The sequence below is a fragment of the Marmota monax genome, unplaced genomic scaffold, assembly GCF_021218885.2.
Source record: "Marmota monax isolate L192 unplaced genomic scaffold, Marmota_monax_Labrador192_F-V1.1 WCK01_AAM20220418_F8-fsc00010, whole genome shotgun sequence".
In the NCBI taxonomy this organism is placed as follows: domain Eukaryota; kingdom Metazoa; phylum Chordata; class Mammalia; order Rodentia; family Sciuridae; genus Marmota; species Marmota monax.
Window position 1 is genome coordinate 19,437,282 of NW_026692321.1, and position 14,386 is coordinate 19,451,667.

The 14,386-nt window shown below is 51.1% G+C and overlaps 3 protein-coding genes across 15 annotated transcripts; 1 reads left to right on the plus strand and 2 right to left on the minus strand.

Annotated features, from left to right (window-relative positions):
* Positions 1 to 107: 107 nt before the first annotated feature.
* Eif2b4 (eukaryotic translation initiation factor 2B subunit delta) lies at positions 108 to 4,730 on the minus strand. 7 transcript variants are annotated; one of them, XM_046441493.2, is made up of 13 exons: positions 4,596 to 4,730; positions 4,176 to 4,219; positions 3,727 to 3,862; positions 3,331 to 3,537; positions 2,985 to 3,067; positions 2,714 to 2,805; positions 2,380 to 2,494; positions 2,116 to 2,192; positions 1,832 to 1,934; positions 1,458 to 1,585; positions 1,160 to 1,337; positions 465 to 645; positions 108 to 354 (listed from the first exon to the last, which is right to left on the minus strand). In XM_046441493.2, the coding sequence occupies exons 1-13, from the start codon at positions 4,624 to 4,626 to the stop codon at positions 155 to 157; spliced, it is 1,575 nt and encodes a 524-aa protein (XP_046297449.1). In that variant the 5' UTR covers positions 4,627 to 4,730; the 3' UTR covers positions 108 to 154. The 7 variants fall into 7 exon arrangements, with proteins under 7 accessions (XP_046297449.1, XP_046297448.1, XP_046297446.1 ...); XM_046441492.2 differs by having other exon boundaries at positions 3,331 to 3,540; positions 4,596 to 4,727; XM_046441490.2 differs by having other exon boundaries at positions 4,176 to 4,368; positions 4,568 to 4,641.
* Positions 4,731 to 4,762: 32 nt separating this feature from the next.
* Positions 4,763 to 10,517, plus strand: Snx17 (sorting nexin 17). Of its 4 annotated transcripts, none has more exons than XM_046441499.2 (15): positions 4,763 to 5,114; positions 5,544 to 5,618; positions 6,566 to 6,683; positions 7,189 to 7,253; positions 7,536 to 7,646; positions 7,753 to 7,843; positions 8,010 to 8,097; positions 8,343 to 8,412; positions 8,718 to 8,810; positions 8,902 to 9,114; positions 9,219 to 9,344; positions 9,486 to 9,563; positions 9,732 to 9,806; positions 9,895 to 9,936; positions 10,022 to 10,517. In XM_046441499.2, the coding sequence occupies exons 1-15, from the start codon at positions 5,052 to 5,054 to the stop codon at positions 10,133 to 10,135; spliced, it is 1,422 nt and encodes a 473-aa protein (XP_046297455.1). In that variant the 5' UTR covers positions 4,763 to 5,051; the 3' UTR covers positions 10,136 to 10,517. The 4 variants fall into 4 exon arrangements, with proteins under 4 accessions (XP_046297455.1, XP_046297456.1, XP_046297457.1 ...); XM_046441500.2 differs by having other exon boundaries at positions 8,902 to 9,105; XM_046441501.2 differs by lacking the exon at positions 5,544 to 5,618.
* Positions 10,518 to 10,623: 106 nt separating this feature from the next.
* Znf513 (zinc finger protein 513) lies at positions 10,624 to 14,345 on the minus strand. 4 transcript variants are annotated; one of them, XM_058578432.1, is made up of 4 exons: positions 14,115 to 14,345; positions 13,418 to 13,576; positions 11,879 to 12,466; positions 10,624 to 11,789 (listed from the first exon to the last, which is right to left on the minus strand). In XM_058578432.1, the coding sequence occupies exons 1-4, from the start codon at positions 14,314 to 14,316 to the stop codon at positions 10,963 to 10,965; spliced, it is 1,776 nt and encodes a 591-aa protein (XP_058434415.1). In that variant the 5' UTR covers positions 14,317 to 14,345; the 3' UTR covers positions 10,624 to 10,962. The 4 variants fall into 4 exon arrangements, with proteins under 4 accessions (XP_058434415.1, XP_058434416.1, XP_046297453.1 ...); XM_058578433.1 differs by having other exon boundaries at positions 14,123 to 14,243; XM_046441497.2 differs by lacking the exon at positions 14,115 to 14,345 and adding an exon at positions 13,825 to 13,969.
* Between the last annotated feature and the right edge of the window lie 41 nt (positions 14,346 to 14,386).

Consider the following 14,386-nt stretch of genomic DNA (forward strand, 5'->3'; position numbering starts at 1 on the left):
TCACTGGCAGTCACCTGAGAGGGTCTCTACAAAGGCCTAAAGTTATCAGCAGGCACAGATTCTTAACTTAAGTGTGGAAACACTAAAAGAAATACAAAGGAGCAGAGTTGTTGAATGTAGGGCATATACTATTTATTGAGCCAGTGTTTCCCCCTCATTGGTCACTGCTCTTGACTCGTAGGACAACAGGAACAGAACTGCAAGGGATCATGCCCAGCTCTGTGATCACCAGATCCACAAGCTCTGGGGGAGTCACATCATAGACCAAATTCAGCAGCCGTAGAGATGGGTGGTTCTGCCAGTTAGCCAGGGCCACATGTTCTCCCCGCTCACACTGCAGATCATCAGGGTCATCTGCAATGGGAAGTATACTCATTTTATCCATTTAGGAAAGAAGTTGTGGTTTAGTTTCCCCTTTACCTCTTTTCTTGGGTGCTTGGAAGCTTCTCTTATGCCCTGCTTACCTAGCTCATTAGAGACGAAGGCATCAGTTTGCACACGCTCACAGAACTTGTATGTTTCACAGCAGACCAGCACTGGGACGTTATGGGCTCGAGCCACCAAGGCCAGCTGTGCTGTCCCCACCCGTGACATCACAGATCCGTTGGCCAGGAGTGCATGAGCTCCCAATAGCACCTTAGAAACCTGTTTGTTTTCAACAGTAAGGAAAGGGAAGAGAAAAAATGCCATGTTATATCAATGCAAAAAGTTCCCCCATTTCTGCCCAGGACAGTAACAAATCTTAATGCTTGCTGTTTTTGGAAAACACCTAACTATTGATCCACCAAGCCTCCTACAGGAAATCTAAACCTTAAGGTTAGTTTTGTTCTGTTGGTAGCTGCCAGTTTAATATAATGTTCTTGTAATAGCTATATTATACTAGAGCATACTACATTATACTAGAGCATCTAGTAAGTATAAAGAGGTTTATATTATTTTTTTGGACATAAAACCTTTATTTTATTTATTTATTTTTATGTGGTACTGAGGATAAAACTCAGTGCCTCATACGTGCTAGGCACTCTACCACTGAACTACAACCCCAGACCTGGGCTGTGCTATTCTGTTTTTAAATAACTAAGTCTAAAGAAGGTGGGATGATGTCTATTTACTACACCATTTTACCTCCGACCTTGGAGTCCCTTTCCTCTACCCTCACCTCTGGGAGCACATAGGAGGCAGCAGGAATCAGCAGGTAGGAGGCAGGGACCCCAGCACGGACCAGAGAACGTAGCATGTGCCTTCCCTCTAACCGGGGCCGACTGTCCACCACTACCACCCGAAACCGCCGGCCATTGGACCAAGCCTCCTGAAGAATTCCTGATACCAGAGATGAGCTAGAAGGGATGCAGAAGAGACTCAGTTATAAAAAGTCACTAGTTTTCAAAGGCAAGAGGATAATCCTATCTTCCCACCATTCCACTCCCCGGTTTCTTAGTCATGGAATTGGATCATACCATCCATATACCAGAATCACATCTCCATTATTGATTTTCTTGTAGGCAAAGCGTGAAATTGCCTGAGCTGCAAGCACAATCTTCTCTTGCACATACCGATCAATGGCTGCTCCAAGTTCTGACTTGGCCTAAGTGGAGTATGATGTTTAGAGAACAGGAAATGGATACATTTCTTCCTCTAATTGTCATCTGGATGCTTGAATTTATGTATAACAATGGGCCTGAAGGGAGCCCACAGGTAGCACAAGTAAGAGATCCACCACCTCCTTAAGCCTTGCTTAGAGGTGGCCTGTGCTGGCCTTCCTGAGTGTTCCAAACATGCTTCTAAATCATAACTACAGGTGCATGCCTCTCCCATTCCTCCTGTTCATCACCTCTTCTTCCCGCTTGGAGCTGCTCACACTGGTGATTTCCTTGTTGAGGAACTTAATAGCATTGTACATGCTCGCAGACAGGGGGCGGCACTGAGTCAGGAAGCTGAAACAATAACACCTCAGTTTGTGCAACTCGTTAAAACTTAAAAAGCTGTCACTTTTTTTTTGGAAGATTCTTAGAAAATAAAACAGAACAGAAAGTGAAACAGAGTAGAAAAGCAAGAGAAAGAGGACCTGCAAAGGCCTGGATGAAATGGGAGTGCACTTGTAGTGGTTATCCTTACCTGATATAGGGTTTTAGTTTATTCACAAGATCCCTTGAGAGCTCTTCATTAGGAGGTGTTGTGTAATCTTGAATCACCTATAGAGTATACAAACTGATCAGCATAGTGTTCCTCAATAAAGATCTCTGAAAGGGACGTCAGGGTAAGCTTCACTGAGGAAAATGTTCTGAGGGTGGGAGTCATTCCCTTTTCATCTAAGAGATTACCTTGGGTGAGAGAAGCTGGGGTAGTTTGGGGGGTTATAAGAGAACAGGATGGGCATACCTGCTGTAAGGCACGAAGCAGGGCAATACACCGGGCATTGGAGCCACTGACCAGGCCCTGGGAGTACTGCAGGCCGAGTCGCACCATGGCTGGGTGGATCACAGAGGATGGGATGCTGATGGGATGGCGGTGTCACATACTTTGCAAGGGAACTTGAGCACCTATTGCCCCCTTGCCCCTGATGAAAAGGAACTTTCTTCGCTAGTAGACTCCCCCATTTCCTCTAGAGTTTTGTCTTGAGTTCATATTTCCAAATATCCCATCTCAAACTTCCAGTCTTTTAATGACTGAGTTACTAAACCTCAGATTTAAATGTTATGACACAGGATCCTACCTCATATACTGGGTCAGGAAGTTTTGTCTGCTGTACTGGGGTAGGTGGGAGAAGAGACTGACTTTGGATCCATAATCCTTTCGTGTAGGAACCTTGACAAAATAGGAATAGGACCAATGGCCCAGAGTTTAAAACAATGCGATGAAGCTGGGAAGCAAGTGAACAATGACACTACTTTGATCCAAGTACCCATCCCTTCTCCAGGGTCTCACTTTGCCGGGAACAATTTTCCTCCCTCAGCCCTATCTACACATACCAACCTACTTCTTACCTGTTGCCGCTCTGTTTTTTTAACAAGCCTTCTCAGAAGTGTGGAGTCCTCAACCTGAGTGTGCTCTGGGAGACGCTTTACTCCTAAAAAATAATGGCTGTTTTCAAGATATAATAGGCCTCGAAATGGGTAATTTACTCTTAGGGCATAAGGCACATCAAGAAAAATAGGATGTAGGGGCATGGAAAATAAAGTAGAAGAAGAAATAGGGAAAGGATGGGGTTGATGGAAGAATTTTGAACTTTGGGTTCCAAGGTGAGAATGGGAGGAGAAAAGTGTTTTACAAGGGGAAGCCTTAGCTAGCACAGAATTAGGAGCAAGAGATTTTGAAATGAGGGAAAAATACCTGAGGGGATTTCTCCAGCTGTGCTGGGACAGGTCTGAGGAGGTGGCCCTCCTTGTTCCCCTTTTCTTGCCTGTTTCAGGGCCCGCTCAGCCTCCTGTTTAGCCCGCCGCTCAGCACGAAGTTCAGCCTTACTCCGACCAGCTGGAACTTTCTCCCCGGAAGTGCCCCCCAACTGAATGCCAGTTCCTGGCAGTTCTCTGGTTGTGCCTACTAAAGGTAGAAGGAAGAAGTGCCCAAGCCCCAGACAGGTGATATTTATATCCTAACCAAAACTTCTCTTTTAATTTATCTGAACCTTTTCACTTTGCATTTGCTCAAATCAATTTTGTGTCCTATCACATCACCACCTCCCTCTAACCAGTTTCATACCCCAGCCCATTAAAAAAGACCTCGTACCTTGACACTGTGCTGTAGATACAGCACAGCCAGTTTCTGGTTCTGCCCCCTTGTCCTCCTTCCGTCTCTTCTTCTGCTGTTTCTTTTCCTTCCGAAGCTGCAGCTTCTCTTCTTGGGTCATCTCCCTCCCTGCTGCCTAAGACACAGACATAGGACATTGCTCTTCACCCAACAGTTCCAATGATGAACCAACACTCTTGGATATTTAGAAGATTCCCACAAGGTTAGGTACCTAAACCTCTCTCACTTCCACAAGCTAACTTTTACAAGCTTACATCCCATTCAGGGATGGAGGTTTCTCCTCAACTATCAGACTGAAATACCATTAGGCTCTGTAAAAATTTCGCTGTTTTAACTGAGAAACTGAACGGGATGGGAGATAGGGCAGAACGAAGCAGACAGTCCTGCGTAGCATTTGACAGGCAGCTTGGAAGGGCACCCTCACTTACCCCAGGTCTAGGCGAAAGTTCCGCCTTCATTCCGGATCCCGAGTCTGAATTAGAAAACAGGTCACAAAGTGAGCCAGAGAGGCTCCGAGAGGGTTTGGAGGGACTCGCACTCGGCGCAGCTGGCTGCTGGGTTGGCATGACCACGGCTCCGCCGCCAGGCGCGAGGCAATCCAGGGATCCGCGTGGGGACGCACTGCGCGGCAGGATCAAAGGACAGACTGGGTGGGAGGAAGGAGGAGTCACCCACCCTTCTCACGGGAACCAGCCGGGACGCAGCGTGGGGCTGCACCCGAGACTAAGCCAGAGGCCGGCGCGACACCGGAACGGAACGGCAGGGCCCAAAGGAGCTCAGGGCCCAGCACTAGCCGTCCGGAGCTCGTCGGCTTGCGTACCAGTTGGTGCGCCCGGCCCTTCGCTCACCCTCGAGAACTGCCAAAGCCACCGCAGCCATCGCGGACCGTTCTAGGCTCCGCCCACCGCAGTCACCCGGCTTGCTTCGCCTAGCTTCGCCTACACTGGGACTACAGCGCCACCTGGGCTGGAGGTTCCACCACCGACACCCACTACGCACACTGCAGACGAACTACAATTTCCGGAGGTGCATCGGGTCCCGCCCCGGACTACGGGTCGTGATGAGGGCCGTCTCAATTCTGGGCTCCCGGTCCTGACAGCCTCCTCCTGCCTATAGACTACAGTACCCAGAATGCTGGGGTCTCTACGCCCAGAGCCGACGTCCTACCGTCTTCCCACCACGGATCCCAGGCCCCCCAAAATGGCGAGTGAAGCCGCGGGGACGTACTGACCAGCGGAGGCGAGCGTGGAGAGCCGCTGGGGCCCTCACAGTCCGGACCCCGGAGGGGCCCTGCCATAGGGAACATGCACTTTTCCATTCCTGAAACCGAGTCCCGCAGCGGGGACAGCGGCGGCTCCGCCTACGTGGTGAGGAGCAGCCAGAGCTGGGCCGGGGCGGGGATAACGGGCCGGAGCTCTAGGAGCGGCCTCCAAGGCCTGGCAGCCACTCTTCTGGCCAGATCCACGGTCGCTACCACACTGGGAGCGTTTGTCGTGTCTCAAATTCTTGTAGAAGTCGCCCAGCTCCAATAGGTCCTTTGTTCGACCAGTCGCCTCCCCTTGTTAGGTTGTGGCTGCTCTGGTGGGCGTCTCAGGCCTGTGGGGAGGGAGACTGTAACACAAGTGCCCCAGTTTCCCCAGGCCCTTCTGCTTTCCCTGGGGAAAACAAACTAGCTAATCTTCAGGGGATCTCCGTGCGTTACTCTGAATGAGCTGTGCCGGACAACTTCCGGCTAGGGTTCTCAGATGTTGCCAGGACTGCCACCCTAAAATGCCTGCCTACTTTTGCGTCCTCAGGCCTATAACATTCACGTGAACGGAGTCCTGCACTGTCGGGTGCGCTACAGCCAGCTCCTGGGGTTGCACGAGCAGGTGGGACTAGCACTCCTGCCTGAAGGCAGCTTCCAGCTCTTGCCTGCACATGGACATCAATATCTCCATTTTTTGCTTCATCCGGTTCCTCTTTAATCACTGCCAAAGGGAGGGTGAAGTGCTTTATCTTTTCGTCTGACATTTTCTGGGAACTCCCCAAGGAACTTCATGTTTGCCACAATAACTGCTCCTCCCTATACTTATCATCCTGCTTCCTGCTTTTCTGTACCTTCTTTACTGTTCTTTTAGCCTTTGCCTCTGCATGAAAAAACAGAACTCTCCCTATCTACCAAAGCACATTCCTTCTGTCATCTGAGCTGCAATTTTAAATTCTTTTTCCTGCTTATACAAACCATTCACTGATTTCCTTGTGTGTTCCTTGGCTCATTTCAATGTGTATAGCTGTTCCAATTATTCTTATATGTGTGCTACGATGTATTTCTGCCTTCCTTACCAGATGGTGAACTCTGTATGTAACTCAGTAGAGTGGCCTGGTTCTACTGATAATTAAGCACAACCCCAAGCAAGTTACCTAATTTCTTTGAACCTCAGTTTCTACAACTGAAACATGAATTTCTTGATCCATAAAGTGTCTTTAAGTTCTATGCTACTTTATGAACTTACTTAGTTATGGCATAACTATTTGTGCACATAAATGTCCCTGAAAAGCCCTCTGCTTCCTGTGAAGGTTCAATAAAATCTTGCTAGATAATAGAGGGGTTCCCTTTAGGACCTTTTTCCACACAAACCCTCCCCACCGTATGAAGAGATTGACTTATACACACTAAGATAGAAAAGAACTTGTATCTAAGGCAGCTCCATTGAGATGCTAATTCTGCCAAAGGAATTATTTCCCAGTTGACCAGAGTAGATATGGTGAACTCTGTCTCAACAGCTTCCTTCATTTTCTGTGTTTACAAAAGGGTTGTATCTCTTTCTCTATATAGCTTCGGAAGGAGTATGGGGCCAATGTGCTTCCTGCATTCCCCCCAAAGAAGCTTTTCTCTCTGACACCTGCAGAGGTAGAACAGAGGAGAGAGCAGTTAGAGAAGTACATGCAAGCTGGTGAGTGAATGGAGGAACTTTAGATTATTTTGAGATTATAGGGAGAAACTAAAAACAGCTGGCTCTGTAAAAGTCCTACATTAATTTCTACATGTGAGAAGCCTCTTGTCTGATGTTATTTAATGTTAAGAGCAAAGTAAGGGGATTTTTAAGTGTATACTAGCAAAGCAATTTGGGCACTAACACCTATGAGAAATACAAGTATTACACTAAATAGTCTTAAGGCAGTTTAGTTTGGTGGGGAGAAATTAATTTCTATCTGATGTGCTTTAGGTTAACATCATTGTTATTTCCCTAGTTCTATAGACTGGACTCAACTAGATGGCAGCCAAGGGTGGGGCAGGTGAAGAATTTATGCAAACATTGAGTGAGGTGAGGCCAGCTGGGGGATGTGGCAGGCCACCATCAGCCCAGGAAATGGGGTCGGGGGGGACCTACTAAGAAGAGGATTGGGGGAAGCCAATGAATCCTAAAATACTAGAACATCATTCTCTTGTTCCCACAGTTCGACAAGACCCACTGCTTGGGAGCAGTGAGACCTTTAATAGTTTCCTGCGTCGTGCACAACAGGTAAGGTTTTAAGTGAGACCTAGATTTAAGGGAAAGATTTGCTGGAGGGCCATGTCATTTTAATGGTATGGTTCAGAGGAGTCATTCTGGAACTTTGATAATGGAATGGAGTGTCTGCTGTACCACTGAAGTCAAAGTCAAGGAAAGCTCAACCTTTGTTTAAGCAGCTGAGAATGAAACACAAAAGGGGACTAGAAATAGAGAGTTGCAGATGGAACAGAGCTGGTCTGGGGACAGGTGTTAATAAGGCAGAGCTTCCCAACCTCATGTATGCTCACACAGGAGACACAGCAGGTCCCCACAGAGGAGGTCTCCTTGGAAGTGCTGCTCAGCAATGGGCAGAAAGTTCTGGTCAACGTGCTAACTTCAGATCAGACCGAGGATGTTTTGGAGGTAAGGTGCTTTTTCAGCACTGCCCCTGCACCCTCTGCACCCCAGGTCCTGGGCTTGGGGAAGACTGGGACCAGCCAATAGGATGAGCTGTATTTCCTGTCCCCAGGCTGTAGCTGCAAAGCTGGATCTTCCAGATGACTTGATTGGATACTTTAGTCTCTTCCTTGTTCGAGAAAGAGAGGATGGAGCCTTTTCTTGTGAGTCTTTTTAGACTTTACTACTTCATTGTGCTTCCAGTAGTGAGTTTCTGCCTCCCTGTCACCCCTTAGAATGGAACATTTTCTCATGGTGCTTCTTTCTTGTTTCCTTTTTTTTTTTTTTTTTTTTTTGAGGTTCATCACATTTTTCCTTTTTAATCCATAGTTGTACGGAAGTTGCAAGAATTTGAGCTGCCTTATGTGTCTGTTACCAGTCTTCGGAGTCAAGAGTATAAGATTGTGCTAAGGAAAAGGTCAGGGCTGGGCCTGAAAGTGGGGACAGTGCTGAGTGTGATTACTGGGCCATATATGGAGACAGAATAATCCAGACAAGGGAGTAGTGCCATGTGTTTATACCAGGCCTCCCAAACTTCCTCTCACTATCTCACCATTAGCCTGAGAGTTCCAGATTGCTCCTGTTTTGCCCCATTTTTCCATTATATCTATTGCCTTACCCCAGCTTAGCCCCATTACCCCTTTCCACCCCTTGGCCTCACAGTTATTGGGACTCTGCCTATGATGACGATGTCATGGAGAACCGAGTTGGCCTGAACCTGCTTTATGCTCAGGTGAGCTTGGAGCTGCATCAGAACCCTTGCCCTGAAAATGATTCTAGTGTCCCACTTGCCTAAGAAAATATTTGTCTTTGTTCTCTCACTTCTTAGGGATATTCCTAGAATACTGTCAGGGCTCTTGAAGCAATCTCTAATTCTCCCTACTTTTATTATAAGTTGATAGGGTCAAGGTCTCTCTTTAAAGAGGTCACTCAAGTGTGGGGCTAAGGTCAGACTCAACATTTCTAACTCAGGACACTTTCCTGGAGGGTGGGGTCACTGACTGGAGCCCCCACCCCCATCCCTTGTTTCAACTGTAGACTGTGTCTGATATTGAGCGTGGGTGGATTCTAGTCACCAAGGAGCAGCATCGGCAGCTCAAATCTCTGCAAGAGAAGGTCTCCAAGAAGGAGGTGAGCTCTTCCTGGCTGTCCCTGCATGGGATTGCATAATCTGAGCCTCCACTCCCCCTTCTAATCCAGGACACATGCTGACATTTTTCAGTTCCTCCGGCTGGCTCAAACCCTGCGGCACTATGGCTACCTGCGCTTCGATGCTTGTGTGGCAGACTTCCCAGAGAAGGATTGTCCAGTGGTGGTGAGTGCAGGCAACAGTGAGCTCAGCCTCCAGCTCCGCCTGCCTGGCCAACAACTTCGCGAAGGCTCCTTCCGGGTCACCCGCATGCGATGCTGGCGGGTCACTTCCTCTGTGAGTAAGGTGGGAGGAAAGGCTTCCCTGGGTCGGGGTACAGCAAGCCTTCAGCTTCAAGGATGGGCTGCAGTGGTTTGGAAGAGGTAGCCTAATTCTCTTTCCTCTCCTAGGTGCCACTGCCTAGTGGAGGTACAAGCAGCCCAGGCCGGGGCCGGGGTGAGGTGCGCCTGGAACTGGCTTTTGAATACCTCATGAGCAAGGACCGGCTACAGTGGGTTACCATCACTAGCCCCCAGGTGTGAGACTACCCTCAGACCTCCTCTGGAGCCCCTTAGATAACCATCTAGGGCTTCCAGGACTCCATATGAGTGGGAGCCCTTGTCTTAGGGTGCTGGGCTCAGGATGAACACCTTAGTCAACAAGCTCTCTGCTCTCAGGCTATTATGATGAGCATCTGCCTCCAATCAATGGTAGATGAACTGATGGTGAAGAAATCTGGGGGCAGTATCAGGAAGGTAAGCAGCAAGCAGGGACCAGGCAGCAGAGTGTGGGGACAGCACTGAGTGTTATGCTCTCCCTACCTTTTGTCCTGAGGTTTCTCTTGAGGGGATATAATTAAGATTCTGACAGAAGTGATCCTGACTTCTGTGACGCTGATCAGCATATTGAATTTTTGTCCCCAGATGCTGCGCCGGCGGGTAGGGGGCACCCTGAGACGCTCAGATAGCCAGCAAGCAGTGAAATCCCCACCACTGCTCGTAAGTATCACCCCAGGTCATTACCCTGGCTTCCAGACTTGCCTTACCTCCCCCAGTGAATCTGATACCTCTGCCTCCTCTTCCCCAGGAGTCACCTGATGCCAGCCGGGAGTCCATGGTCAAACTCTCAGTGAGTTAACAGGGTTGGCGAGGTTGGTGTCTGTAGGAGTCCTCCAGGCTCAAGCCCTCTGACCCTCACCCTGCCTTTGTTACAGAGTAAGCTGAGTGCTGTGAGCTTGCGGGGGATTGGCAGTCCCAGCACAGATGCCAGTGCCAGTGACGTCCACGGCAATTTCGCCTTCGAGGGCATTGGAGATGAGGATCTGTAATCTCCACTGCTTGGATGTCTACCCCAGAGGAATTTACAGAAATGTGCCCTGTGCCCCCAAGCTAGGGGGAGTTTTTTCCTTTTCCTTTCCTATCTCTCCTTTTCCTTCTTGGCCAGGGGCCTCCTAACCCATTTTCCCTCCCTGCCGGGCTGGCTGCACAAAGAACTGCCCTCTTTTTTTCAGAGCAGGCCCTCGATGCCAAATTAACATTTAGTATTTTGCACAAAGTCCAAGGGACCATGGCTACCTGCCTTGGGGAGGAGCCAGAGCTCCCCCTGGTCTGCTTCTGGCTTCTTAGGGCCATGGGCAAGGGGATGGGCAGAGGTCTATGTATGGTCTGGCCCAGCTCCTCATCATTAAACTCAAGCCTGACTGCTGCCTACCTCTGGTTCCCTCTCACTGCCCCTGCTGCCCCCATTGCAGCATGGACTGCTGTGCAAAGGACAAGGCCAAAGTGCTTGCCATTGCCAATTCAGCATAGACATGGCTTTGTTAGTGTTTCCTTTATTATAAAGCACTGAAATAAGTTAAATAAACAGGTGGGAGGCTGGGTAGTCCCCAGCCAGTTCTTCCACAGCCCCTGAGAGCAGTGGAGGTGAATACAAGGCCCTTCTCACTGAGCTCATGAAGTGCATCAGTCAAGGCAAGGCCCCCTGGTCCATATGGGCCCCTACCCAGAGAGCTTGGGCTGGTCCATATAGTGCCTAGGTTAGTCTGTGGAGCCCCTGGCCAGCGGGGGAAAAAAGGAGAAGTTGGCTTCTGTTCCATCTGTATAAAACGCAAGAGGAGCAGGGCTAATCCATAGGGGCCCTGGGGAAGGACCTAGTTCAAGGTGAGTCTGTATGGAGAGCCCGGCTACCAGCAGTGCCCAGGGCTGTTGGACCCCGAGTGCTCAAAACAGAGGGTGGGCTGTGAGGTGGTGCCCATCCCTCCGTGGCAGAGAGGCCAGGCCCTCCTGCCCCACCATGGCCATGCACCTTCTGGTGGCGCTTGTAGTTGTCCCAGTGGCCTGTGGTATAGGCGCAGGTGGCACAGCGGAAGGGTTTCTCGCCTGTGTGCCGCAGCATGTGGCGTTTGAGGTTCATGCTCTGGTTGCAGCTGTAGTTGCAAAGGCTACATCGAAAAGGTTTGTCACCAGAGTGGATACGACCATGACGTTTGAGGTTGGCCAGGTTACCACAGGCATAAGGGCAGAGGGGGCACTTGTAGGGCTTCTCTCCTGTGTGGACACGCTGGTGCCGTTTCAGGTTATCCAGATGAGCAGAGGCATAAGGGCATCGGGCGCAGCGGAAGGGCTTCTCACCACTGTGTGTCTTCATGTGCCGGGCCAGGTGGTTGGGATAGTGAGTGGCAAAGGGGCAGAGGCTACAGGCAAAGCCTTTATCACTGGGGCCCTGGGGCACCCCACTGGCACCCCCTCCAGCCTCTCCTCGCATGCAGCGCCCACACATGGCAGATCCCAGCCGACTACCCTCACCCTCCTCCAGCTCTTGTCCACAGCCCCGGCAGGTCCAAGGGAACAGCAGCTCTGGCAGTGGTTCTGATCCAGTCCCACACAGGCCCTCCCCTTCACCCTGCAGCTGCCCACAGTCTGGCAGGAAACTGGCACCACCTGGTGGCACATGGAGACTCAAATCTGGAAGGAGCAGAGCGTCTGTGGGAACAATGAAATTTGAGCTATTAATCTAAGTACCACTAGTGCTCCCCACCACATCCTAGGATCTTTAGTCTCTGGCTTTTTACCTTCAGGTCGCCGGGGCACTGCTCCCTCCTGCTCTGTGGGACTGGGAGGCCGGGTTGGTCGTGGAGCACAGCAGCGGAAGCCACAGGTCGGGCAGGGAGGAGTGGGGGGCCCTGCATGGGTACGCTGATGCCGCCTCAGGTTGCCCAGGCTGCTGCAGGCAAAGGGGCAGTGGGGACAGCGGTAGGGCTTCTCGCCAGTGTGGGTGCGGGTATGTCGTGTCAGGTTGACGAGCTGGGCGGAGGCGTAGGGGCAGCGGCCACAGCGGAACGGCTTCTCCCCGCTGTGTGTCTGCATGTGCCGCTTCAGGTGGCTCGAGTAGTGGGACACGAAGGCGCAGAGGCGGCATGAGTACAGTAGCCGTGGGGGCAGCGGGGGCCCCCCACCCGGCCCTCCTGCCCCACAACACGGCCCCTCACCTGTCAGCCCCCCACACAGCTGGCAGGCTGGGCCTGGCCTCTCACCCCTGGCCTCCCCTGGACCCCTGGCTGGCTCCTCAACTTCACTCTCAGCACTTAATGCTCGGCCGCCCCCAGACTCGTCGTCGCTCAGCCCGTAGGGAAGCCCAGGCCTGGCCCCCAGAGAGTCTCCTGGCAAGAGATACATAAGAAAAAACATCAGTATGGGGTAGGACCAGCTCCAAACTCCCTTTTCCACCTATGGTCTCGTTTGCTTAGCCCCACCTTTCTCTTGGCTTTGATAATCCTTTTAGTTCTCTCCTAGGGATTTAAGGTCTCCCTTATAATGCCTCCAGAAAATTCAAAATGAATTGTCTACCTCTGAGTCTGCACTAACCTAATGTCAATAGAGTTGAATTGAATGGAAAGATCAAGGGCTCACAGTAGATTGCAAACTGAGATGATTAAATAATGTAATTAATCCTTGAATAAAAAAGTAAAAATAGGTCTCAGGCAGGACCTGGGACCTTTTTCTACTCTATTAACTTCAAGTACAGAGTTAATTATAAAATAAAACCCAAAAGAGGCAAAATTTGGAGAAAAGCACAAACAAATAAAGTAATGTGCATTATACTTAAGGGATAGGTTCTCTTTTACATGCGTTCCTTGAACGATTTTCAAAATATCCTTCATAAGTGAGTGGGTAATGTAATGTTAGGGTAGGGTGAGGCTAAGATCACACAAGGAGGAAGGGTACTTTAAGGGCAGAAGCTAAGAACTCAGTACAAAAGGAGCTTGAGCTGCAGGTGAAACAAAGTTAAGAGCAGACCTAAGTACTAACTAAAATGATTATTAGAGAGAGGGCTTTCCCAAACCTCTTTACAGTACCCACACAAGGAATGGACTAGGGAGGATATTAAAAGAGTATTTACCACCTTCCTCATACTATCTTTGACCAGTCTCCAGAACTTCTCAGCAAAGGGATGGAAGTAAAGGAAGTAATAGCTCCAAACTAAATCAGCCTTGGGTTGTGGCAGGAAATGGTGTTTTGGTCGCTGACACTAAACCCTACCTAACCTGTCTCCTAAAGGGCTACTGGCCCCAGCGGCTACTAGTCCTTAACCAAGTCCCTAAAAAACCCACCTTCTGAGTCTCTCTCAAAGCCCATGAGCTGGTCGCTGTTGCCGTCACCTTCCTCCTCCTCTTCCTCTTCCTCCTCAAACTCCAGATCCTGGCCTAGTAGCAAATCACTTTCCAACACCAGTGCCCCGGGTCCTTCGTCGAGAGTCTCTTCTGTATCCACTAAAGAAGGGAGGGGGCTTATGGATCTTCTCTCCCAAGTGGTGCCCATCGTCCGCACCCAGGGAGCCAGCCCTCGTGGACGGCGCTTCCCGTACTCGTTGACCCTCTTGGGTTCCCTTAGTACCTGAGTGGGAAGCTAGGAGCCCAGATCGCCCGCCCCATCCCTGAGGAGGCCCCCTCCACCCTGACCTGAGCCCACTCCACTGACCCCACCCCCGCTCCTCCCCCCAAAGCCCCTGACCCCTGACCTTTGACCCCCTCGCATTTCACGGGCTGCGGGTGGCTTTGCTTCCTTCGGGGCATCGTGACCGGCTCCAGCCCGACGCGCCTCCGGCCCCACGGCCGCCCGGCCCCGCCCCTCCCAGCTCGGCCCCTCTGCCCGCCCCTGCTCTCAGGGCCCTCGGGCCGCCCCCATGCAGAGGCGCAGGCCCTGGGCAGCCCCCGGCCCTGGCCCCGGCGCCCAGCTCAGGCCGCTCCCGCCGCCGCCGCCGCTTCCATTCATGGAGCCCCCTACCCCCCTCCGGAGACCAGCTGGTACCTCCGTACCGGCTTCCGCTTCCGCTGCCGAACAGCCGCACGGGAGGCGTAGTCCGCGGGACGCACAGTGGCAAGAATGGCTTGGCGTGACCGGGAAGTGATTGTGACGCGCCGCGGACCAGCCAATCAGCGGCCGCAGAAACCGGGCCGGCCAGCCGGGCAGGAAACGCCCTGCCTCTTCCCGGGAGAAACTGGGAAGTCATTCCGACTCCAGAAGGCTGTTGGGGCGCGCGACGTCAGACAGGCCTGCCAGGCAGGAGCTGGCTCCGGAGT